The sequence below is a fragment of the Diabrotica virgifera genome, chromosome 3, assembly GCF_917563875.1.
Source record: "Diabrotica virgifera virgifera chromosome 3, PGI_DIABVI_V3a".
Lineage (NCBI taxonomy): Eukaryota > Metazoa > Arthropoda > Insecta > Coleoptera > Chrysomelidae > Diabrotica > Diabrotica virgifera.
The window spans coordinates 116,041,132-116,067,217 of NC_065445.1; the positions used below are offsets into that span (position 1 = coordinate 116,041,132).

General features: G+C 30.6%; 1 protein-coding gene across 1 annotated transcript in view; it reads right to left on the bottom strand.

Moving 5' to 3' along the window:
• The window catches only part of LOC114330189 (uncharacterized), a 51,385-nt gene that overhangs the window by 20,478 nt on the left and 4,821 nt on the right, over positions 1-26,086 (bottom strand). Inside the window, exons 2-4 of the mRNA XM_050646863.1 lie at positions 15,200-15,515; positions 9,113-9,428; positions 1,548-1,977 (exon numbers count right to left, since the gene is read on the bottom strand). Of these exons, the coding sequence (XP_050502820.1) occupies positions 1,548-1,977; positions 9,113-9,428; positions 15,200-15,515 (1,062 nt within the window). The remainder of the gene's footprint in view (positions 1-1,547; positions 1,978-9,112; positions 9,429-15,199; positions 15,516-26,086) is intronic.

Genomic DNA, 26,086 nt, shown 5'->3' on the forward strand with positions numbered 1-26,086 from the left:
TGTTTAATTGTACTAATTTGCACTTACAAGAATAAATTACAATAAAATTTTGGTTTTGAACAGTTTTATTCATGAAATAATCGCAACAAATTGCACTCGATCTCTAAAATTATTATCGAATTTTTGCCCTCGTGACACTTTGACATAATTTCACTCCCCTTCAGGTAGTGAAATTAAAACTGTCAAAGTGTCACTCGGGAAAAATTCGATAATTTTAGAGCTCTTGTGCAATTACTACTGATAACTTGTTTTTCATAACTTTGTTATTTTTTATTATCTTGTAAATGATAGGGAATAAAAATTTTAAATTTTTCAGTTATGTATAACTTTACACACCCTATGAAAATAGCTATCAAAGTGACAGTGTTGCCATTTAAGAAAATCAACGATGACGTTATATCTCTAATTTGGGACACCCTGTATACATTATTATTGTATGTCAAAAAGGGCAATTTAAAATAGTAATCGACGGGTCTGACCATTTTTCAAAAAACGATTAATATTTGAATTATTGAATTTATTCCAAATTACAGACATAACTTTGTTATTTTCTATTATCTTGTAAATGGTAGAGAATAAAAATTTGATATTTTGTAGTTATGTATAACTTTACACACCCTATCAAAATAGCTATCAAAATGACAGTGTTGCCGTTTAAGAGAATCAACGATTACGTCATATCTCTAAATTGGAACACCTTGTATACATTGTTATTGTATGTCAAAAAGGAAAATTTGAAATACTAATCGACGGGTCTAAGCACTTTTCAAAAAAACGATTAGTATTTGAGATATTGAATTTATTCCAAATTGCAGACTTACTCTGTATATACCATTTTAAACAACCGTGGTATTATAAAAAGTACTTTTTTATACTAGTGTAATTTTTGGACTTATAATTATAACAGTTAATACACCTACTAAAAATTCATATTTTATAAGTTAATTATTCTTTCGAAACATGCTGTGTCCTATAACAAAACCGTGGTATTATAAAAAGTGCTTTTATATTATAGTGTAATTTTTGGAATTTTAAGCATTCTATATCGTCAAATTATTTTATATTCTCTCCTATTAATAATAAAAATGTTTTATTATAAAAAAGTTCTTTTTTTATAAAAGTGTAATTATTTATTTATACAGTGAGTTGAACTTGTTACGATTTTCATATAAAATTGGTTATAACTTTGTAAATACCCTATATATCATAACAAACCTTTATATTTTTGTGATGGAGAAGTTAAGAAGATTTGGAATATAAAATAAAATACAGAGTGTTCTATTTAAAAAACAAGTTTGGTCTGCCACTATGTTATCGAACACCCTGTAATATTCTAACTAATTTCGTAATGTGAAGCGCAATGTTGGCTACAATTTTTGTTAATAACATTTATTACTATCTATTAGTTTGATTTACTGAGCTTTATCATACTAATCAATCACGCTAATATAGGTACTTAATTAAACTTATTGTAAATAACTAATAAACTAGGGTTTTAATATGTATTGTTAAAAATATATTATGTATTGTCTTTGCTTGTTACTAACCTGTTACATACTGCTTCTTGAACATATATAGCACTTGATTTCGAATATTTGGATACCTCCTCCAAAATTTGGTTCACTCCAAACTCTACTTGTGCTTTGGTTTTAGTAGTAATGTTAGCAGCAATCTTTTCTATTGCTTTGTCTGACATATTAAGACCTTCTATCTTAGTTGAAATTTTGTCGCAGCTAGTTACACAGCTGTGTCCAAGAGTATCTGTCGTTTTTGAGAGATCATTAAGCTTCTTAATGGTCTCTTCGTGAGTTTTTTTGATATAATTGGTAAGGTCAGATTTGGAATTGTCTTGTTTTGGTAAAGTGATATTTTGATGTATAGCTAGGTTGCATTCTTGTGATAGCTGGTCTATTTTATTCTGTACTTCTTTAACCTCTGCCAGGATTTTTTTAGCCTCTGATTGTTGACCATTAAAAGCTGAAATAGGTAAGTACAATGAATAATTAAAGATTTCAATAATATGTTGTATTTTAAATTATATAGTGAGGGGCAAAATAGGTCTTTTTTATTTTTAACTTATGATTTTTTACATATTATATATCATGTTAGTGATGTCATTCACCTGGACGTGATTACGTCATCGATGGAGTTTTTAAATGGGAATAGGGGTCATGTGATAGTTTATTTGAAAGGTAATTTAATTTTCTTTTTAGTACTATAAACATTGCCATAATTATTTATACAGGATGAGTCGAAAAAATAATTTTTGGATTAAATTGATTCACACAAAAATAAGAATGTATGTAATTTATTTAATTCAAACTACATTTTACCGCTGCCAGAAAACAGAAAAAAATATTTATGTGACACACAACATTGATTTTCGCTTAAATTAAACGTTCAGGTGGGTGGTAATTTGAACATTTAATTTAAGCCAAAAGCAATGTTTTTTGTCAAACAAACATGTTTTTCTATTTTCTGACAACAGTAGAATGTATTTGGAATTAAATAAATTACATACATTCTTCTTTTTCTCTAAATTAATTTAATTAAAAAAACATTTTTTGAACACACTGTGTAAATCATTATGTTGTTTATATGACTGAATAAAGGATTGAATAACCTTTAAAACAAGCTATCACACGACCCCTATTCTTATTTAAAAAATCATCGATTACGTCATCACGCCCAGATGGATGACGCCAAATGTCATAAATATGCCAAAAAATCATAACTTGAAAATAAAAGTTTTTAGAGACCTCTCATAATAATTTTCCCCTCTCTGTATCTAGTAGGTATACAGGGTATCCCAGACTAATTTATCCACACTATATCTCATAAAAGAATAGAGCTACTCGAATGGGACAAAAACTGATCTATTCCATTTTTATTACACTTAAATATGGCGTAGAAAAAATAATCCCCTAAATATGCATCCCTTAGTTACAACCCCTAACTTTAAAATTTTAATAGCACCCTGTACATTCTTTTATAATTTTGCTTCTTGGAAAAATATAGTATATTCTAAATTTACAGTCAAGGTGTAGTAGAAATAAACAAACCAATATACGTTAAATGCTACTAGGAGCACTTCCGAATCATAATTTACCATGTATAAACTTTGGAAATCATGATTTGGGATTTACAATGTACATACCTGCATCTTGATTGTAAATATAGTATCGAATATTACAAATTTTAGAATACATATTCAGATTTTGCATTCATTTTAAAACCTGTTGTAAGTTGAAATAATAAGATAATATTATCATGAAGAATTGAAATATATTACGCGAAAATTTACCTGGTTTGACACTAAGCTACCACTCTTCGTTCTTTTTACCTATGTTACAAAACACCCTGTATAGTAAAATTTATTAAGTAGATAAGATATTACGAAGTATTAAATATACAGAGTGTTTCATTGGGAAAGTAACATACGTTAACTGTAGAAAGAGGACCCTTAGGCGGTCTTAAGAATATCATACTTAATGGGTCTTACTTCAATAATAACAAAGATACTGGGTGTTTTATCTATTTTGCCATTTTCTTATTTGGTTTATATAACTTGTTAACCACACTGTATATTTATTTGATATTTGGCACGCAAATATTCTTTAAGGTGTACAATAAATTAATTTATTTACAATTGTAAAAAATCCAGGTCCGGATTAAAAAATATTGGGAAAATATTCCGACCCGAAAACAACACCTTGTACGTTAAATTTTTTTAAAATATATTTTGCATTTGAAAAAAGATAAAAAACTAAATTTAGTGGTATACTTTTTATTTTCGGCAAAATGTTTCTTCTGATAAAATTTTGAATTTGAATTCTGAAATTATGCGAATTGCGAGAGCTCGAAGTAGAAATAAACTGAAATACGACTTACACTTATTAAACACACTGTACATTTATTTTATATTTAACACCGAATATTTTTCAATGCGTCCAATCAATTAATTTAATTACGATTACAAAAAATCCAGGGTCGGATTAAAACATATTGGAAAAATGTGACCCAAAAAAAACACCCTGTACATTAAATTTTTTTAAAATGGATTTTGCATTTGAAATGAGGATGAAAAACCCAATTTAGTGGTATACTTTTAATTTTCGGCAAAATGATTTTTCTGGTAAAATTTTGATTTTGAATTATGAAATTGTGTGAATTGGGAAAGCTCGAAGTAAACAAATTAAAATGTGACTCAATTTTATTTATTACCATTATTTAATCTAAATTGGTAAAACGTTAACATTTCAGTGTTTTTTTTTATTATGGTGACAAATCATTCATAACAAATATTCACCTTTAATTTACGAATAAATAATAAAGCGTCCACAAAAAATACATAACTTTATGTAATCAACGAACTATCTTAAAAATAAAAAAAACAGAAAAATTTTTCTTAAAAATAATCTATTAAAACTATAGTAATTGTTCAAAATGGCCACCGTCTGGTTAAAGACAAAGTCTTGCTCTTTTGTTATTTGTATGACTGACTTCCTAATATTGTCAGGGTTATTCTTAATTTCTTGAAAGGCGTCTGGAATCCGGTCAAGAAGTTCTTTCCTACTATTTATTTCCTCGTTATAAACTTTGGATTTTAGATATCCAAAAGTTATTTTTCAGCAAATTTTTTCTGTTTTTTTTAACTTTTAAGGTAGTCCGTTGATTAAAGTTATGTATTTTTTGTGGACTCTTTATTTATTATTCATTAATTAAAGGTGAATATTTGTTATTAATTATATGTCGCCATAATAAAAAACAATTAGTGGAGTCAATGAAGGTTTTCACCTCCGATTTCGTTGAACCTCCATCGATTTTCATGAAAATTGGTAAGTATGTAGAGGATACCTCAAGAAACAAAGGTGACATGGTGTCAACTTGCGCTTTTACCCTGGGGGGATGTTACTCCTTCTCGGGGGTGGAAATTATTTTATTAAAAATAATACCACTAATCGATAGAGGAACAAATTAATTATAAGTAAAATTTGTTATATAAAGTTATTCCAATAAATCAATAGTTTTTGAGTTAATAAAGATCAAAAGTTTTGATTTTTCCTGAAAAAAATCCATGTTTTAAAGCAGTTTTCCATAAATAACTCAAAAACCATAAGTTTCTTCAAAAAAGTTGTTATTACCAAAATCTAAGATAATATAAAAATAAATAAGCTTCTTATTCGAAAAATCCTTTAGTACATATACAAAGTGAGTTATATGCAATTGAATGTATATTTTTTTCCGCGAGTACTCAAATCTTAGTATTCAAGCTTAAATAACAGGAAAACGATGCACTTTGTTAAATATAGATACTAAACATTTTAATAAAGTAATTAAAGATAAATATCAAAAAGCTCTATAAGAAGTCGCTAGCATCAAAATTAAGTAAGTTATGATGGAAATAAGAGGACCCTTTCAGATTTTTTAGGGAAGAATGAAAAATGAAACATACGTCATTTCCACAAAAAATAAAATTTATAGTAACCCATTTAAAACTTTTAACATGAGTAATTTATTTTAACATGAGTAATAACTTCAACAATTTTGACCGGTTTAGAATGCATATTTTTGAAAAAAAATACGATTAAAAAAATTAGAATTTTTAAAATTTTCGTGAATTTCATTTTCTTTTGATAATAACTCCAAAACTACTCGATATCCTTAAAAATGGTAGAAAACAAAATTTTAGTTTTAACTTTATTTAAGCTTTTTATTTTTTTAATATATTTTTACGACAAAAAATAACCGAGATAGAAACATTTAAAACCTAAATTTTACTGCGAGAACCATGTAACCGGGGCCCTTTCACCTTGTATTTAAAAAAATAATGGATTTAGAAAATTATGTTTAATACAGTGTTATAGACCCTTTACTTAGCTTTGTAACGGTTTTTGAATAAATCTCATATTTCAAAAATTAACGGAGTTATTTTAAAAAAACCAATAACATTTTCTTTGAAAAAATTTTATAGCGAAGATTTTGTATGTATACAGGTTGTGGGAAGTCCAATTAGTCGTTTGTTGTAGGAGATACGAAAAAAGTTTATTTAGGTGAGATTGGGGCATAGATAATATCAGAATTTAAAAACATTTCCAAATATACAGGGCCACCCATATTGACAGGGTGAAACAAAATTATCTTTTGTTTAATGGAACACCCTGTATATTTTTACATTTTTGGATTCTCCTCTATGTTTTATTTCTTAAAATATCAGGTTTTGTGATGTTATACGAAGTAGTTTAAAAGATAATTACGTTTTTTTTTTCAAATTTCATAGCAACATTCACCCCCTGTATAATTGTAGTGATTTGACATCAGAAAATCAATTTATGTTCAAGTGATTTTTAATATAGTCTATTATTGTTAAAAATTATTAATCTAGCAAAACGTTTAATTTTAGCTAATACAGGGTTGGTCGAAACTGAATGAGTGTTTTCTCAAAGTTTGAGAGTATGAGTTTTCTCAAACGGAGCAGCCTGTAATGCCTGTAATGAGCATTGTAATTAAATGCTCTTTATTTAAATGGCACTTTATTATTTCCCAACCTGCCAGTGAGAACTGAATTTATTTTTGAAATCCCTAACTTTATATCTTTAATTATTTTAAATATTGTAAACGATTAAAAAACAATCAAATTAAATTGAAATGAATAACCAGTGTATATCTTCCACATTTACTTCATATTTAACGTAGCCTCTACCATAATATTGAATTATCCCTGTATAGCAACGATATACCATGAATGTGAATTCATACTTGAGAAATGTCCTATATCCAGTCTCACAAAAAAGGGATTCCTCAAACATAGTATATATGCAGACAAAATCAGCCAAGGTGATTTTTTAGTATGTTCCGTTTGTTTGTTATGTTAGTTATGTAGAATTATATTTAATTAGATTTGCTTTAATTACTAAAATAAATAAATTTTTAATTATATTTTATGTATTCGTGGAAAAGGAAACCTAGCATTAGCGGCCACATTTCTATAACGGCCAATTGTTTTCTATTTTTAGTGGCCGTTATTGACAGGTTTTACTGTACCAATAATATTTTATTAAATTATGAAACATGATTTAAATAAAAAATTTATAAACTTGATAAAGGAAAGTTTGCTTAGAATTTACTCCTCTATCTAATTATGGGGTTATTTTTAATAAAATAGTGTTCACCCATGAGAAGGGGTAGCATCCACCCCCAGGATAAAAGCGCAAGTTGGTACCACATCATTTTTGTTTTTTGAGGTATCCTCTAACTACTTACTAATTTTCATGAAAATTTATGGAGGTTCAACGAAATCAGGGGTGAAAACCTTCAGTGACTGCCTTTTTGGAAATATGAAAGAATAATTTTTTTCGTGATTGTCGATTTGCTAATTTTCTTATTTTTGGTTGCTATAAGGTTTGAAAAATTAATAAAAAACATAAATCATGCACATAAATGTAAAAAAAATATTTATTTTACTTAATTAAACAAGATTGCTTGAGCCAGAATGCTGAAATCTGCATTTTTATCATTAAAAAAAAAGGTGTATTTCACCCCTAAAATGCAGAAAGCGCAACTTGGTGCCATATCACTTTTGTTTTTTGAGGTATCCTCTAACTACTCAACAATTTTCATGAAAATCGATGAAGGTTCAAAGAAATCGTGGGTGAAAACATTCAGTGACTACACTTTCAGAAATATAGAAGAATAAGGTTTTCGTGATTTTTGATTTGTTAATTTTCGACTTGTTAATTTTCGGATTTTTGGTTGCTATAAGGTTTGAAAAATTAAAAAAGAAATATAATTCATGTACATAAATATAAAAAAATATTTATTTTTCTTAATTAAACGAGATTACTTGCAAAAATGCGGAAATCTGCATTTTTTACAATTTAAAAAGTAGGGGTGTATTGCACCCCTAAAATGCAAAAGCGCAAGTTGATGCTATATAACTTTTATTGCTTGAGGTATCCTCTAACTACTTACCGATTTTCATGAAAATCAATGAAGGTTCAACGAAATAGGAAGTGAAAACTTACAGTGACTGCACTTTCAGAAATCTAAAAAATAATTTTTAAAAAAGGGGTGTATTTCACCCTAAAATGTAAAAAGCGCAAGTTGGCACTATGTCACCTTTGTTCCTTGAGGTATCCTTTAACCACTAACCAATTTTTATGAAAATCTATGGAGGTTTAACGAAATCTGAGGTAATAACTCATATCCACCTTCATTGACTCCACTTAAATGAAATGTTAAAATTTTACCAATTTAGATTAAATAATGGTATTAATTAAAATTCAGTCACATTTTCTTTTTTTTTACTTCGAGCTCTCGCAATTCACATAATTTCACAATTCAAATTCAAAATTTTACCAGAAAAATCATTTTGCCGAAAATTAAAAGTGTACCACTAAATTTAGTTTTTCATCCTCTTTTCAAATGCAAAATCCATTTAAAAAAAAATTAATGTACAGGGTCGGAACAGGGTATTTTTTTGAGTCGGAACATTTTTCCAATATTTTTTAATCCGGCCCTGGATTTTTTAAAATTGTAAATAAATTAATTGATTGGACACTTTAAAGAATATTCGGTGTTAAATATAAAATAAATATACAGTGTGTTTAACAAGTTGTAAGTTGTATTTCAATTTTTTTCTACTTCGAGCTCTCGCAATTCGCATAATTTCAGAATTCAAATTCAAAATTTGACCAGAAAATTCATTTTGCCAAAAATTCAAAGTATACCACTAAATTTAGTTTTTGTCCTCTTTTCAAATGCAAAATCTATTTTAAAAAAATTTAATGTACAGGGTGTCGTTTTTGGGTCGGAAGATTTTTCCAATATTTTTTAATCCGGACCTGGATTTTTTACAATTGTAAATACATTAATTGATTGTACACCTTAAAGAATATTTGCGTGCCAAATATTAAATAAATATACAGTGTGATTAAAAAATTATGAACCAAATAAGAAAATGGCAAAATAGATAATACACCCAGTATCTTTGTTATTATTGAAGTAATACCCATTAAGTATGGTAGTTTTGAGACCGCCTAAGTGTCCCCTTTCCACAGTTAACGTATGTTACTTTACCCAATAAAACACCTTGTATTACGCCAAAATTTACCTTTTGTGATATTAACCTTCCACTCTTCGTTCTCTTTATTGTTAATATTATTGTTACAGTTATCTAGTTTTTTACCAAACTTAGTGAACAGCTCTTGGTTGTTATTAAAATATATTTTTAAGTTTTCTGTTGATTCTTTATGCAAATCTTTAATGTATTGATTTTCTTCCTTAATTTCATTAATTTCAGTTTCAATTTTTCCTATCGAGTTAGTAACTATGTAGATTTTGTTCATTATCTCTTTTTTCAATGACTCAAAATCTTTCTTTGATATTACAGGTTGGGAGATCTGACTAGAAGGTTCATGTTCTGAAACCTAAAACAAGAAAATAGTTATTTATGTACCAAGTCAGTAAAGTGACTCTTTATCGAACGAGTCTGATATTACGAGAAGAGCGAGACTAGCGAACGAGGCTAGTAACAGGCGAGTCTTTACTGACGTGGTGCATACAAAATTTTATCGCCAACATATATTTTCAAAAACTTACTAAGGAAGTTAAACTTCACTTGTAGGTAAATGGTATATAAATTTATTAAAATTTTTATCTAAAATGATCCAAATTGGATTGAAGTGGGTACATCTATAGTACAAAAATCACACAAACGTTTTCGGACCAATCAGTCCATCATCAGGTAGAAAACTTTAGATCCAAAGTAGTTGGAACTAGCTACATAGTTAGGTCAAAAGACCTTAAAATTACAATAATTAGGCCATTTCGGCTACAACAATGTCGACAATAAGTCGATGTTTAAAGAATTTAGAAATGTAGTGGTACTACAATGTGGTCTTCATCTTGGCTTCAAACTGACAGTTTGAATGTTTCGATGTTTTATCGAAATAGTGTCACCGCAAATAACTCGACGGAAACTTAATACCCGTGAGGGAGACGTATAATGCAATACCGATAGCATCAGTGCTCGGGGAATTCCGGCAAATCATTCTTTTATCAACTGCCGCTGCGTGTTGCGCCGAATGTGTCAAATTTCCATATTCTTAATACGTGTTTCCAAAATGGCAATAACTAATATTAAACGCCAATAAATTTTTTAATGATTAAACAAAGAATTGATGGATTCGACCGTTACTTGATGGAAGTTCATTTTATCTAACAATAAAACACTGAAAACGTTTGTTTTCTATACTTCCACAAAATTTATTATAACTAAGTGACTACAGCTGTTTCGGCGGAGTGCCTTTCTCAAGTGATATAGTTTACAATGTGTTTGCCTTTTTAAGTCTTCAACTGAAGAGGTTGAGGAGTGGGGAGCTGTTTGTCTCGAGTTGGTCATTCAGAATTATATCTGTATTTTTCAGTTTATTAATTTCCATAGATTCTAAAAAAGATAGCTTAAGGCCTTTATTTTGAATATGTAGAATTTGAAACTCTTCATTGAAAGAATGATTATGATCTAGAAGGTGAAGTGCGTATGTAGAAGTGTCTGTTTTTCTATTGTTGAATGCCCTTTTGTGTTCTGCTATCCGTTTGTCAAAAGTTCTGCCAGTTTGACCGATGTACGTTTTCGGACAGTCACCACAAGTTAGTTTGTACACACCACTCTGTAGTTGCTTTCTCCTTCGGCTTTTATTGTTCTTAATATATTTGCTTAAGTTGTTGTTAGTTCTGAAAGCTGGTGTTATTCCTTTCTTTTTTATGTATCTGGCTATCTTTGTTGTTATCTTGCCAGTATATGTGAGAGAGCAGAAGGTACTGGGTTCTTTCTGTGGTGGTGGATACACTAATTTCAGGGCTTTCTTATGGAGTTTTTGGTTTAAAATTTTGTTAACTGTTTGTTCGTTATAGCCGTTGTTTACTGCTATTTGTTTAATGATGTTTAGTTCTATCTCGAAGTTATTTTTTGTCATGGGAATTTCTGTCAGTCTATGTATCATGCTATGGTAGGCTGCTAATTTGTGTTGTGTAGGATGTGATGATGAATTGTGTATAGTTGTGTCAGTATGGGTAGGTTTATGATATACGGAGAACTCATGTTTGTTGTGTAGTCTGGAAATCGTTACATCTAGAAAGTTTATGGAGTTATTCTGTTCTGTTTCTATTGTAAACTCAATATTAGCAGCCTACCATAGCATGATACATAGACTGACAGAAATTCCCATGACAAAAAATAACTTCGAGATAGAACTAAACATCATTAAACAAATAGCAGTAAACAACGGCTATAACGAACAAACAGTTAACAAAATTTTAAACCAAAAACTCCATAAGAAAGCCCTGAAATTAGTGTATCCACCACCACAGAAAGAACCCAGTACCTTCTGCTCTCTCACATATACTGGCAAGATAACAACAAAGATAGCCAGATACATAAAAAAGAAAGGAATAACACCAGCTTTCAGAACTAACAACAACTTAAGCAAATATATTAAGAACAATAAAAGCCGAAGGAGAAAGCAACTACAGAGTGGTGTGTACAAACTAACTTGTGGTGACTGTCCGAAAACGTACATCGGTCAAACTGGCAGAACTTTTGACAAACGGATAGCAGAACACAAAAGGGCATTCAACAATAGAAAAACAGACACTTCTACATACGCACTTCACCTTCTAGATCATAATCATTCTTTCAATGAAGAGTTTCAAATTCTACATATTCAAAATAAAGGCCTTAAGCTATCTTTTTTAGAATCTATGGAAATTAATAAACTGAAAAATACAGATATAATTCTGAATGACCAACTCGAGACAAACAGCTCCCCACTCCTCAACCTCTTCAGTTGAAGACTTAAAAAGGCAAACACATTGTAAACTATATCACTTGAGAAAGGCACTCCGCCGAAACAGCTGTAGTCACTTAGTTATAATAAATTTTGTGGAAGTATAGAAAACAAACGTTTTCAGTGTTTTATTGTTAGATTAAACAAAGACTAGAAATTTTAAACAGAAGTGAAAAGGGTACATGCCGCATCAATATTACCAATCTTTGAAGTTGGCAAGCAAACAATACGCATACATATCAATAAATACAAGGTGAATCTACAAAAGTTTATGTCTCAGTTGGCAAGCATAAAATACGCATACATATCAATAGGGCATTTCATCGATTGTCATTTGTTTCGAGCTTCTGTCGTATGTTGTATAATCTGCAAAATTATCTCCTAAACTTAAAACCTCTTGTACGTCACTGGGTATTTCTACATTTGTTAAATTTTCTAACCAAGTATCTTTCAATGTATTATTATGGTTTTGATTATTTGCTTTTAACAACAGCCTATTAATTTTTTTGATGTTAATATCCCGAGTTTGACAAAAAAATACGCTCACTATATTCTAATGATGTTTCTTTAAATTTATTTAAAATATCAACTGGTAATACATCGATTCGTTTAGCTTCCAGTTTTTTTTAATTCCGAGTCTAAAGTTTTTAATGAGATAGTGGTATCTGCTATGAGTAAATTTAATGTTTGTTTCGCGATAACAAACATTAAACATAACAGATAAATAAATAGACAAACAGATAAATAAATTTAAAGAAACATCATTAGAATATAGTGAGCGTATTTTTTGTCAAACTCGGGATATTAACATCAAAAAAATTAATAGGCTGTTAAAATCAAATAATGAAAACCGTAATAATACATTGAAAGATACTTAGTTAGAAAATTTAACAAAATGTAGAAATACCCAGTGACGTACAAGAGGTTTTAAGTTTAGGAGATAATTTTGCAATTCCCATCCGTAATAAAAATGATATTCCAACGTCAGAAATTATTTGTTCAATTGAGAGTTCTATTTCTAACTTAAATACCAATGTACAAAATGATATTAGAACCAAATGTTGCAACATTTTAACAAATTTTAAAAACAAAAACAAATACCAATTTGAAGACAAAACACTACATAAGAAAATTAAAAAGACAAAAGCTTTTTTAAACGAGAATCCCAATTTAATTGTTTTAAAACTTGACAAAACAAACAAGACTGTAATTATGGAATCCAACGACTATGACAACAAAATGGATTCTCTGTTGAACGATAAAACAACATACCGTGAAATGAAAAATGACCCTACGAATATATTCCAAAAAAAAAATAACGATTTAGTTGACAGATGGGAAAAAATGTGCTATATCTCACCAAATACCGCCAAATCCCTCAAAATACATAATGCTGTAGCCCCAAAAATATACGGTCTGCCTAAAACACATAAAGAAGGTATGCCCCTGCGTCCTATTGTCTCGTGTATTCAGTCTCCTTTCGAAAACCTTTCAAAATATATGAAGAACATTATTTCTAATGTAATCAATAAAAATCCACACTATTTAAAAGACTCAGATGACTTGAAATTAAAACTTAAAAATATACATTTACCTCAAGAATATAAATTAGTTTCACTCGATGTCGTATCTTTATACACCAATGTTCCAATAGCTTTAGCGAAAGACATCATTAAAGAAAAATGGAATGAAATCAAACTTTTTACAGACATCCCTCTAGAAGAATTTATATTAGCAGTTGAAACAACACTAAAGTCAACATATTTTATACAGTATGTCCCTGTAAGTTGTATCCATATGGAAAACTTTTTTATTATTAATTTTACGAAAAAAAGTTATTCTTTATAAAAAGCTCTGCATGGTCAAAAACCTAAGATTTAACCATCTAATATCAAATTTTTTGAATATTATACGAGGTATGTCAAAAAGTTTGAATTTCACTCAAGAGTAAAGTAGCTTTATTTTTCGTAATATTGGAAATTGCTGTTATGAAAAGTTGTTTGGAATTAAAAACTATATTCTAATATGTAATTACACCCTTCTAATTGAAAAAAAAATTGAGAAATTATGGATAACTCTCATTATTTTTTCAGTTATTTCAATTCTGATAACGAGTGATAACTCTTTTATTATTAATTTTACGAAAAAAAGTGATTCTTAATAAAAAGTTCTGGATGGTCTGAAACTTAAAATACAACCATCTTATATCAAATTTTATCAATTTTTTACGAGGTATGTCAAAAAAGATACATTTAGATCAAAAGTAAAGTACCTTTATAGTTCAGAATATTTCAATTAGAAGGATGTAATTACATACTGAAACATAGTTTTTAATTCTAAATAACTTTTCATAATAACAATTTTCGATATTGTGAAAAATAAACGTATTTTACTCTTGAGCGAAATTCATATTTTTTGACATACCTCGTATAAAATTGATAAAATTTGACAAAAGATGGTTGTATTTTAGATTTTAGACCATGCAGAACTTTTTATTAAGAATCACTTTTTTTCGTAAAATTAATAATAAAAGAGTTATCTGAATTAAAATAACTGAAAATAATGTTAGTTATCCATAATTTTTCTAAAAAAAAATTTTCAGTTAGAAGGATGTAATTGCATACTAGAATACAGTTTTTAATTCCAAACAACTTTTCATAATAGCAATTTTCAATACTGTGAAAAATAAAGCTACTTTACTCTTGAGTGAAATTCAAACTTTTTGACATATCTCGTATAATATTCAAAAAATTTGATATTTGATGGTTAAATCTTAGGTTTTGGACCATGCAGAGCTTTTTATAAAAATAACTTTTTTTCGTAAAATTAATAATAAAAAAGTTTTCCATATGGATACAACTTACAGGGACATACTGTATATAAAAACAAAATATTCCAACAAACAGATGTGGATTCCAACAAACAGATTTTTGTGCATTATATGGAATGTTTGACTGAACTTTTCGTGCAATATGAAAGTCTTAAGGCCATTTTCGCAAAAGTTATAGCACATTTTTTATTTTTGAAATTTTAGTCTTATTTTGCACTTTCCGAAACAAAAAAGAATCGGACCAAAATTCAAAAAGTGCCATTTTAAACCTTTGCTCATCTACAAGAAGAAGAATATTATAAATAAGATATTTAATGACCCTATTTTTACCTGCAGCGATTTAAACGAAAAAACTGCCATTTTTGACCCTTATTTGTTAATAACTAAGTTTCTCGTCCGAACTGTGACGGGCATGCGGAACGTAGAATAGACTAGCTCATGCTCATCTTTTTGGAAATTCGCCGCTTTTCTATTATGGTAACTGTATTCAAAATAATCAAGTTAAAAAAATATAAGAACTAACCGTTAAAATAATTTTGTTTTCCATCTTCTGCAAAATAGTGGGCAGATTGTTCTCTATGCCAATTACTGTCTGTTGGATATTTTGCAACTGTGTTACGTCTCTTTCGTCAATTTGTTCTAAATGGTTTTCGACAGCCACCAGTCGACTGATACAATTGTTTATTCCTGTCGCGATGTCTACTTCGCGTTGAATTAATTCATCGAAATACTGTTTTATCCAATTTTTGATGGAAAAGATATCATTATTTACACTGACGACTAAATTTTGATTAAACGGATCTATTCCAGCTGGAAATGGTACCACTCCTGGTTGACACCTAAAAATTAAGATAATTACAGTTATACAGTATGCGACAGAATAAACAAAACAAACAGTACTGAAATGAATATTGAGATGTTTATGATTATTTATATATCTAGTATATTATTAGTCCAGGGCGCATCTGTTTTGAGATGGACGTTGAGAGGTGACTCATATTTTTTGCAGAACTTGCTTTTAATTAACTCATATAATAGTAATTGAGTTATCCTCCCACTCTAAAAGATCCGGAATATTGTTTAAATAGTCAAAATGTCAAAAAATGAAGGAAGATTAGAAAACAGGATGATTGGTTTCATAATATCGACGTAATTGCTAACTTTATAATTTTTTACTGTAGATTATAAAAATAACATAATGATTTTCCGTTATGGTCAATAAAAAAGAAATAAAAAAATTAGAAAATATAAGAAATTACAAAGCATCATATTTACTTTTACAAATAAAAAATAGCAGCTTCTTCAGTCTTTAATTATTGGTCATAAATAGTTCATCTATTAAAATTATTTAATTGATAAGAATTAATTAAGTTTATTAAAAATTTAATTTTTTTTACAAAAATATTTATTTCATTAAACTTTAATTTATTTTTATTTCTGAGGAGGTCATTATTTTATATTTTTTTATAATAATTTGTAATTTGTAATTTGTAATAATTTGTAATTTGGAATGTTTGGTAAGTTAGCTATAAATAATTTGCTTCGTAGTACTTATGTAAACCTCCTGTTATTGTTTTGACAAAACTTCAATCTTATTTGAAGTTTTGTCAAAACAATAACAGGAGGTTTACATAAGTACTACGAAGCAAATTATTTATAGCTAACTTACCAAACATTCCAGATTACAAATTATCAGGGTTTTTTAAACGATCGTATTATATTCCCAATAGTCCAGGAACCGAAGGTTCTCACATCGGAATTTTTGGAGAATGGATCGATTTCGTTAAATGAAAAACATGATACGTTTAATATGTTTAAAAAAGTTAGAGAAGTACCTAGCTGGTCTTAATCATAAGAAAACTCCACATACTATAACCGATTCGTCGGGAAAAATGATAATAGACGAACACGAAATTCGAACTACCTGGTATAATTATATAAATGAACTGTATAATGATGATAGACCCGAAGAACTGGAGACTTTAGATGAAGGTGAAGGACCAGAAATACTAAAATCAGAAATACAACATGCTATAAAATTGGCAAAAAACAAGAAAGCCGTTGGTCCCGACAACATACCTACAGAAATGTTAAAGCTCATAAATGAGGAAAACATTGGAATACTAGTCAAACTTTTCAATGATGTTTATTCGACTGGTAATATCCCTGAAGATTGGTTAAAGTCCGAATTCATAACCCTACCAAAAAAAACAACGTCCGAAAAACTGTAGCGATTATAGAATGATAAGCCTTATGAGCCACACCTTGAAAATCTTTCTACGTATCATCCACAGTAGAATCAGAGATAAATGTGAAGAAGACCAGGATGAAACATAATTTGGCTTCAGAAATGGACTGGGAACCCGGGACGCACTCTTTGCACTAAATGTGTTATTGCAGAAATGCCGAGATCAAAGGAAAGACGTCTTTGCTGTATTTATTGACTATGAGAAGGCCTTTGAGAGAGTACAACATCACAAATTAAAAAATATTAAAGGATAAAGGAGTTGATAGTCAAGATGTACGAATCATAGAAAAATTATACTGGCGTCAAACAGCGACAGCTTGCATAAATGGAAAATCAACAGAAATATGCAAAATACAAAGAGGTGTCAGACAGGGTTGTATACTGTCCCCAATGTTATTCAATTTATATTCAGATAGAATATTTAAGGAAGCGCTGCATAATTTGGAATGGTGTGTGAAAGTTAATGGAATTCTGATAAATACAATCAGATATGCAGACGATACAGTTATTTTAAGTGATGATATGAATGGATTACAACACCTTTTAAATGACATTGACACAGTGGGAAGAGAGTTTGGCCTAAATATAAACTGTTCAAAAACAAAATACATGGTATTTAGCCGTTTGGCCCATCAAGATTCACGGTTATATGTTGATGGTCATATAATTCAAAGAGTACCCAGTTTTAAATATCTTGGTTGCCATATTACTGAACAACTAGGTCCAGATAAAGAGATAAAATGTAGAATCGAGATAGCCCGCACGACATTTTTAAAAATGAGGTCATTCTTTTGTAATGATACCTTGCAACTTCAACTTCGAAAGTGCATGATTAAATGCTACATTTGGTCAGTCCTCTTGTATGGTGTCGAAGCATGGACATTAAAAATATCCACCATTACCCGTTTGCAGGCCTTTGAAATGTGGCTGCACAGACGTATTCTGAAAATACCATGGACGGCTATGCTGACAAATGTGGCAGTCCTTAAGAGAGCAAATGCTACCCGCGAGGTGCTTGATAACATCAAATATAGAAAGATGGCCTATTTTGGACACGTAGTAAGGGGAGACCGGTATAATATTCTTCAACTTATTATGATGGGTAAAATCGAAGGACGCAGAGGAATTGGTAGAAAGCAGGCCTCTCGGTTGAAGAATATTCGGGAGTGGACAGGAATAAAGAAAGCAGAACACGTATTTAGAATAGCTCGAGACAGAGACAGTTTCGCCATGTTAATCGCCAACGTCAAGGGGACTTGTTAGGGCACGTTAAGAAGAAGAAGGATCGATTTTCTTAAAACTTTTAGATTAATACGTAGTGTATATTCCAAGGATCAAAATCTATATTATGCCGAAAGGTGCTTTTACCATGGGGGTGGTTGCCACCCCACCTCGGGGGCGGAAATTTTTTAATATATTTTGCCCACAAAAATTGGTAAAAAGATTAATTCTAAGCAAAAAATGTTCTATACATTTTTTTTAATAAAATAAATAGTTTTTGATTTATTCGCTATCGAAAGTGTTCGAAGTGTTGTATTATATCGAAGATTACCATCAGAGATGCGAAAAAATGCTTTTTATGAAATGGTAGACTTTTTAACTCCCAAGAATTTTTGCGAAAATTTTTTGTACGACAAAAATTGAGTGAGATATTGATAATTAAAACTTGCATTAACATGCAAAAACTGCCTATACCAACCCTTTCAAAGTCACCCCTTTTTGTGACTGGGGGTTTTAAAAGGATTTGATACTATTAGCCTTATAGATATTGTAATAAAAAAATATGAAAAACAATTTTTTAAGAAACGCTTTTCTTTAGTTACAAGTGACTAAAATTAAAAATAATATAAAAAAATCAACTAAAAAGCAAAAAATAAAAAAAAATTGAAAAATCTAACACATCCATCAAAGAAAAGCGTGGCGCGTGTTCATCGAATAAACGGTTTTCGCACCACTCTTTTCTTTAACGAATGTGTTAGATTTTTTCATATTTTTTTATTTTTTACTTTTTAGTCTTACACTTTTCAAACATTAAAATATATCGTCATGTTTATTAAAATATGTATAAAACATATGATGTACTAACATGAAAAGTAGTCGTCCCTTTCACTTATCTCTGTACGGTTAACACTATTATTATCAAAGGAACACTGATCAAGAGCCTCAGCTGAATTTTTCCGTACCACGTCATTAGGAGGAACAGATTCAATGTGAACTGAACTCTCAACTGAGGGTCCGGCATTACCTGAGTCAAACTTACTATTTCTAAAATTATGACTATAGTTATGATCTGTGCACATTTTGAACTCATTATGTGTCGGCTTCAAATGTGATGAATTGCGTCTTAACTCATTACCTTGATGATCCTTTATTATGAACGATCTAGGGGCATGATGTTGGGATATAATTTTAGCAGGTTCCCAAATCTTATTTTGCCTTACTAGTGCATTATCACCAACTTTTACCTCTTTTGATACTTTTGCAGTCTTATTATAATAAGTTTTATAATGATTTTGTTTTTTAATTAATTTATCATGTACCGGGTGTCCCAATAAGAATGGCTCTCGGCCATATCTCAGGAACCGTTTATAGTAGAGCTTTGAAATAAAAAATTTTATAACAAAAGTTGCCTCAGGAAAAGCCTGGAAATTATTTTCATAATTGTGGGACCACCGCTAGAGGGCGTAATTGAATATCAAAAATTAAAAAATCAAAATTCTACAAAATTTTCCTAATGAAGGGGCACTGGAAATCCGATCGTCGTATTCTTCATAAATTTTTACGCATATTTGATTTGACAAGTTTAGGTCTACCTTTGGAAATAAGAGGTGGGGGTGAGTGGGAACCTTGTTATGAAAAACTGGCTGTGAGTCCGGTTCTGCTTAATCAAATTTTGCAAACTTGGTCTTGTTGAAGACAGGTATTTTTCGTCAATGTAAAAGTTATGATTTCGAACCAACTTACTGAGTAATATGCCAGCTAGAAGGCGTTATTTAATTTTTTTCAGAAATCTGGTGTTCCTTGGAAAATATTAAATACAAACATGCATTTTTAATACCATATTACAAAATTAGACAAAATTAGCAACAGAATAGCGAAAACCGCATGTTAATACCTTTTTTCTATCTCGAGATATCTTACAAAACGTGTAAATTTAAAAACATAACTGTTACTGTCACCGGTAAACGAAATAATTCATTAAAAGTAGTGTGCTATGGAGACAACAAAGAAACATTTTCCAGCTGTCAACGTATATTAGGTCTTTTCAACGCTTCTCATTTGTTTCGAGCCTCGTTCATATCTCGTATATTAATATTATACACGGATTATACGGCATATGACAGAGGCTCGAAACAAATGAGAAGCGTCGAAAAGCCCTATTACAAAGAAATAAAAACAACTATTTAGTGATGACATAAACGTTCAAATTTTTGCCCATCATTTTCGTTGCAAACATTTACTCTTTCAAGAGTAGATTGAACAGCAGTCTCAATTTCTGCTCTCGATATGCTTTGAATGGCGTTTAGTATTCTCTGGATAATGTATTCTAGAGTAGTGTATGATGGGCAACAATTTGAATATTTAGGTCGTCACTAAGTAGTTCTTTTTGTTCTGTGTTATATTTAATTTTAATAGTATTGTTTCTCTTTATATTGTTGTTTTAATTAATTATATTTTTATACGTTGACATCTGGAAAATGTTATTTTGTTTTTTTCCACAGCACACTACTTTTCATTAACTTAGTTTACCGGTGATAGTAACAGTTATGTATAAAATTTACACGTTTCTCGAGATATCTTGAGATAGACAAAAGGTATCGACATGCGGTTTTCGCTATTCTATTGCTAATGTAATCTAATTTTATAAAGTATGATTAAAAATGCATACTTGTATTTAATATTTTCCAAAGAAAACTAGATTTCTGAAAAAAATTAAATAACGCCTCCCAGCTGGCTTATTACTTATTAGGATGGTTCAAAATTATCACGCTTACATTGAAGAAAAAGATCTGTCTTCAACAAGACCCAGTTTTCAAAATTTGATTTAGCAAAACCGGACTTACAGACATTTTTTCATAACAAGGTTCCCACTCACCCCCACCTCTTATTTGCAAAGGTAGAGTTAAACTTGTTAAATCAAATATGCGCAGAATTTGATGAAGAATACAATAATCGGATTTCCAGTGCCCCTTCATTAGGAAAATTTTGTAAAATTTAGATTTTTTTATTTTTGATATTCAATTACGCCCTCTAGCGGTGGACCCACAATTATGAAAATAATTTCCAAGCTTTTCCTGAGGCAACTTTTGGTATAAAATTTTTTATTTCAAAGCTCTACTATAAACCGTTCCTGAGATATGGCCGATAGCCATTCTTATTGGGACACCCGGTACATATCTACTATTTTCTGGTTTCAGTAAATTATAATGCGTTGGTAATTTTGTACTAACTCTTCTGCTAAAAAGCAACTGAGCAGGTGTTAAATTAATTTCATGTATCGGGGTGTTTCTGTATTCTAATAAGGCAGTTTCTAGATCAGTTTTAGTATAATTGCATTTTTTAAGAATGTTTTTAGATGTTTTAACTGCTCGTTCAGCAAGACCATTACTTTTAGGATACCTAGGTGAACTAAACTTAAACTGGAAATTCCAACTGTTAGAAAATTGTTTACATTCGTTTGAACTGAAAGGCATATTGTCACAAATTACTGTTTTAGGTATTCCATGTGTGGAAAATACTGATTTTAATTTTTTAATTACCTCACTCGAGGTTTTATCATTAACATGCCAAATTTCTAGCCATTTAGAATAATAATCTATATAATATATAAGTAGTGGGGTTCCTACGGTCTCCTCCGCATCCCACATTTCGCTCGTCATCGTTTTCTATCCACCCATTCGTTTTCGTCAATAGCTCTATCTGCCATAGACTGTTCTATGCCTTTCTTCCATGTTTCTGTAGGCCTTCCTCTTCTTCTTCTATTTGTGGGTGTGTAATTTAATGCTCTTTTTGGCCATCTTTCCTCTGACATCCTCATAACATGACCATACCATAGCAATTTCTTTGTTTCATATGGTCAACCGTGGAATATAAACTCTTTGTCCGTCGTCTTATTTCCTCATTTGGTACATCTTCTAATCTAGATACTCTGCATGCTCTACGTAAGTAATCCATTTCCGCTACTTCTATATTTTTTCTTTCCTTTCCTGTGAGTTGCCAACACTCTGCTCCATATGTTATAATAGGTTCCACAATTGTTCTGTAGATTGTTAACTTTGTGTTCAGCTTCACCTTGTTAGACCATAGTAGACCATTTAAAATAGGAGTTGCTTTCCTTCCTTGCTGTATCCTATGCTGTATGTCTCTTTTTGTAGTTCCTTCTTCTGATATTATGCTTCCTAAATATCTATATTCCTTACATTTCCTTATATTTCTTAACTCTATTTCCGGATCTTCGGTTTCTTCTCCTATTCTCAAATATTCCGTTTTCTCCATGTTCATACATAGGCCCCATTTTTCATATTCGTTCTGTAACTTTCTTAGCATATAATCCATATCATGTTCATCGTTGGTAAGAATTACTTGGTCATCAGCAAAAAACGTTGTTAAGCAGTTTTCTTCAATCATTATTCCCATCCCAGCAACTGTTTTCCTCTATTGCTCCAGAGCTTTCTGGATGTATATTTTAAATAGTGTTGGCGATAAGCAGCACCCTTGCCTTAAACCTTTTGTAACAGGGAATAGTTTCGACATAGATTTTCCCTGTTTAATACAACTTTTCGGATTTTGATACATATTTTGAATTGCTCGCACATATGCTTCGCTTATGCCTATCGCGGTCAAAATTTCAGAGTTTCTTTAAAGGTACCGTGTCGTAGGCTTTTTCCAGATCAATAAATGTTAGGTGAGTAAACAGATTCCTTGCTCTTCTTTTCTCTATTATTTGTTGCATCACGAATATGTTATCTGCGCACGATCTACCGGCGCGAAAACCACTTTGTTCTTCCATGTCCTGAATTTCTAATTCCACCCTTTTCTTTAATACTCGGCCATAAGTAATAAGTCGTAATTGGCCATAAGTCGGCCAATAATAATCTTAAATAACTAAATAACTTTTATCATTAAATTCAAAAAAGTCACAACCTACTTTGTTAAATGGAATATCAGGTATGTCATGCTCCATGATCGGTTCCTTAGTTTTTGCGTTCGAGAATCTCTCACAAACAGAACCAGTTGAAATTATTTGTTCTATATCTGACATTAGTACAGGCCAATAAACAGCTTGCCTTGCTCTCCCTTTTGTCCTAGTGATGCCAAAATGTGCCTCATGCAATAAATTCAGTATGTATGATCTCAATGTCTCAGGTACAATGACACGGAGACTACGGATGTGGTTTAAGAAATGAACGAGGTCGTAAACTAGCTGAATATCTAGAACAAAATTTGTATGCCATAAACTCTTTTTTTAAGAAGGCAAACCAGAAATGGACGTGGGAATCACCGGATGGTAGAACAAAAAATGAGATAAACTACTTCCTATCAAATAAAAAACATCAAATAAATGGAAAAAAAGACAACAACTTCTAGCAACAAACAGTAGATATAGCACAGAATATAAAGAATTAAACAAAACCATTAAAAGGAAGGTAACGGAAGACATCAGAAAATATAATGAAACATGAGTAGATAAAGTAATAGAAAGGTATCGCGAAGTAAAATGTCTAAACCCATCACTAGAAAAAAACGTCATAATATCACTTAAAAACAAAAATGGAGAGGAGCAAAGTGACTCAAGGAAAATAAAAAATATAGTAGAATTCTTCTGTAGCGAATTATATGACACACAACAGGAGCCTGATAATAACTCAAAAGAAAATCTAAAAAGAAAAAATTAAAAATGTCAACTTTGAAATTCTACCCGATATAGACGTTCATGAAATCGAAACCGCCCTATCTCAAATGAAAAATAACAAAGCTGCCGGTCCAGATAGTACCCTTGCTGAAATGCTTAAGGAAGGTAACCAAGCTATTATAGAGGAGCTAAAACTCTAAGTCAGTTATCAGCCAGTTGAACAAGCAGGTTTCAGAAAAGGGTTTAGTACCATAGATCATCTCCTCACTATGAAAATATTGATAGAGAAGGCAAACGAATACAACCTAGATTTATGTTTAGCCTTTGTAGACTATGAAAAAGCGTTCGATAGTGTCGAGATATGGGCGATAGAAAAAGCTCTAAATAACAGCAGAATAGACTCCAGGTACAGGCAACTCTTACATAACATCTATAAAACAGCAACTATGACAGTCGAATGGGAAAATAAAACAAACAAAACGAATCCCATAGAAATACGTAGAGGCGTAAGACAAGGAGATGTAATATCCCCAAAACTTTAAAGAACTGGAATGGGAAGACATGGGTATCAACATAAACGGGAAGAATCTCAATCACCTCAGATATTGCGATGATGTTGTCCTTATTACAACCAACCAAGAAGAACTAGCCAGAATAGTGACTCAGCTAGCACACGAATCAGAGAAGATATGATTAAAAATGAACATGAGTAAAACCAAAATCATGACAAATACAAACGACAGAATAAATATAAATATAAATAATGTCAATATTGAGGTTGTTGACGAATATACAATGATGAGCGTGCTAATAACCGGAAAAATAGCGCAAAAGATGGAAAACATAATACATTGCGAAACAAAAAGAGATGAAACTAGTGGAGGTGGAAATAATCGTTAAAAACGTATAAATTAACAGTACATTGCATAGTTTCCCACTTTTAGACGTCTGTGATAGGAGTATTTTATAAAATTCTACTGTCACAGTGACAGTTGTCATATTCCTCTGATACGTCTAAAGTTGGGAAAGTTTGTAATGTAATGTTTATTTATACGTTTATAACGATCATTTCCATCTCCACTAGTTTCATCTCTTTTTGTTTCGCAATGTATTATGTTTTCCATCTTTTGCGCTATTTTGTAGGTTATTAGCGCTTATTACTGTATATACCTGGGTCAAATAATCAAAGCAAATAAAGAGAACCAAACAATTGAAGTATAGAGAAGAATCCGATTAGCGTGGGCAGCATTTGGAAAGTTAAGATGGATACCAAAAAGCACAAAGATACAACAGTACCTAAAAACCCGTGTATTTGACAAGTGCATCCTTCCTGTTCTGACGTATGGGTCAGCAACATGGACATTAACAAAGGCCAACATAAACAAAATTGAAATAACTCAGATAAAAATGGAAAGATCCATGTTGGGAATAAAACTGCAAGACAGAAAATCAAACAAATGGATAAGAGAGAAAACAAAAGTAAAAAATGTAACTGAACATATAACAGGGTTAAAATGGAGATTAGCGGGCCACAATGCGAGACAGGAAGATAAAAGATGGAATGCTGAAATACAAAGCTGGAGACCGCGGACAGGAAGAAGAGGAAGAGGAAGACCTCAGATGCGATGGAAGGACGATATTGTAAAAGCTGCAGGAACTAACTGGAAAAGCGCAGTCAAGGACAGACGGAAATGGAAAGATTTGGGGAAGGCCTATGTCCAAGGTTCGATAGAAATGGGCTAAAGAAGAAGAAGATATCATACTAGTGACGTCATCCATCTGAGCGTGATGACGTAGTCGATGATATTTTTAAATGAGCATTGTCGTGTGATAGTTAATTTAAAAGGTTATTTATTCCATTCTGTTTTCAGTAATATAAACATTAGCATAATTATTTATACAGAGTGACCAAAAAAATAATTTTTGAATTAAATTAATTCGCACAAAAAGAAGAATGTATCTACCTTGTTTAATTTAAAATACATTTTACTGCTGTCAGAAAATAGAAAAAAATGTTTATTTAACAAATAAACATTGTTTTTAAAATTCAATGTTAAAGCTGCCACCCACCTGCCTCTGGGCAGTTTGAACATTTATTTTAAGCGAAAAGTAATGTTTATTTGCCATATAAATACCTATTGTTTTTTCTGTTTTCTGACAGCAGTAAAATGTATTTTGAATTAAATAAATTATATATACATTCTTCTTTTTGTGTGAATTAATTTAATTCAAAATTTATGTTTTTGGTCATCTTGTATAAATAATTATGGTAATGTTTATATTACTAAATAAAGAATTTAATAACCTTT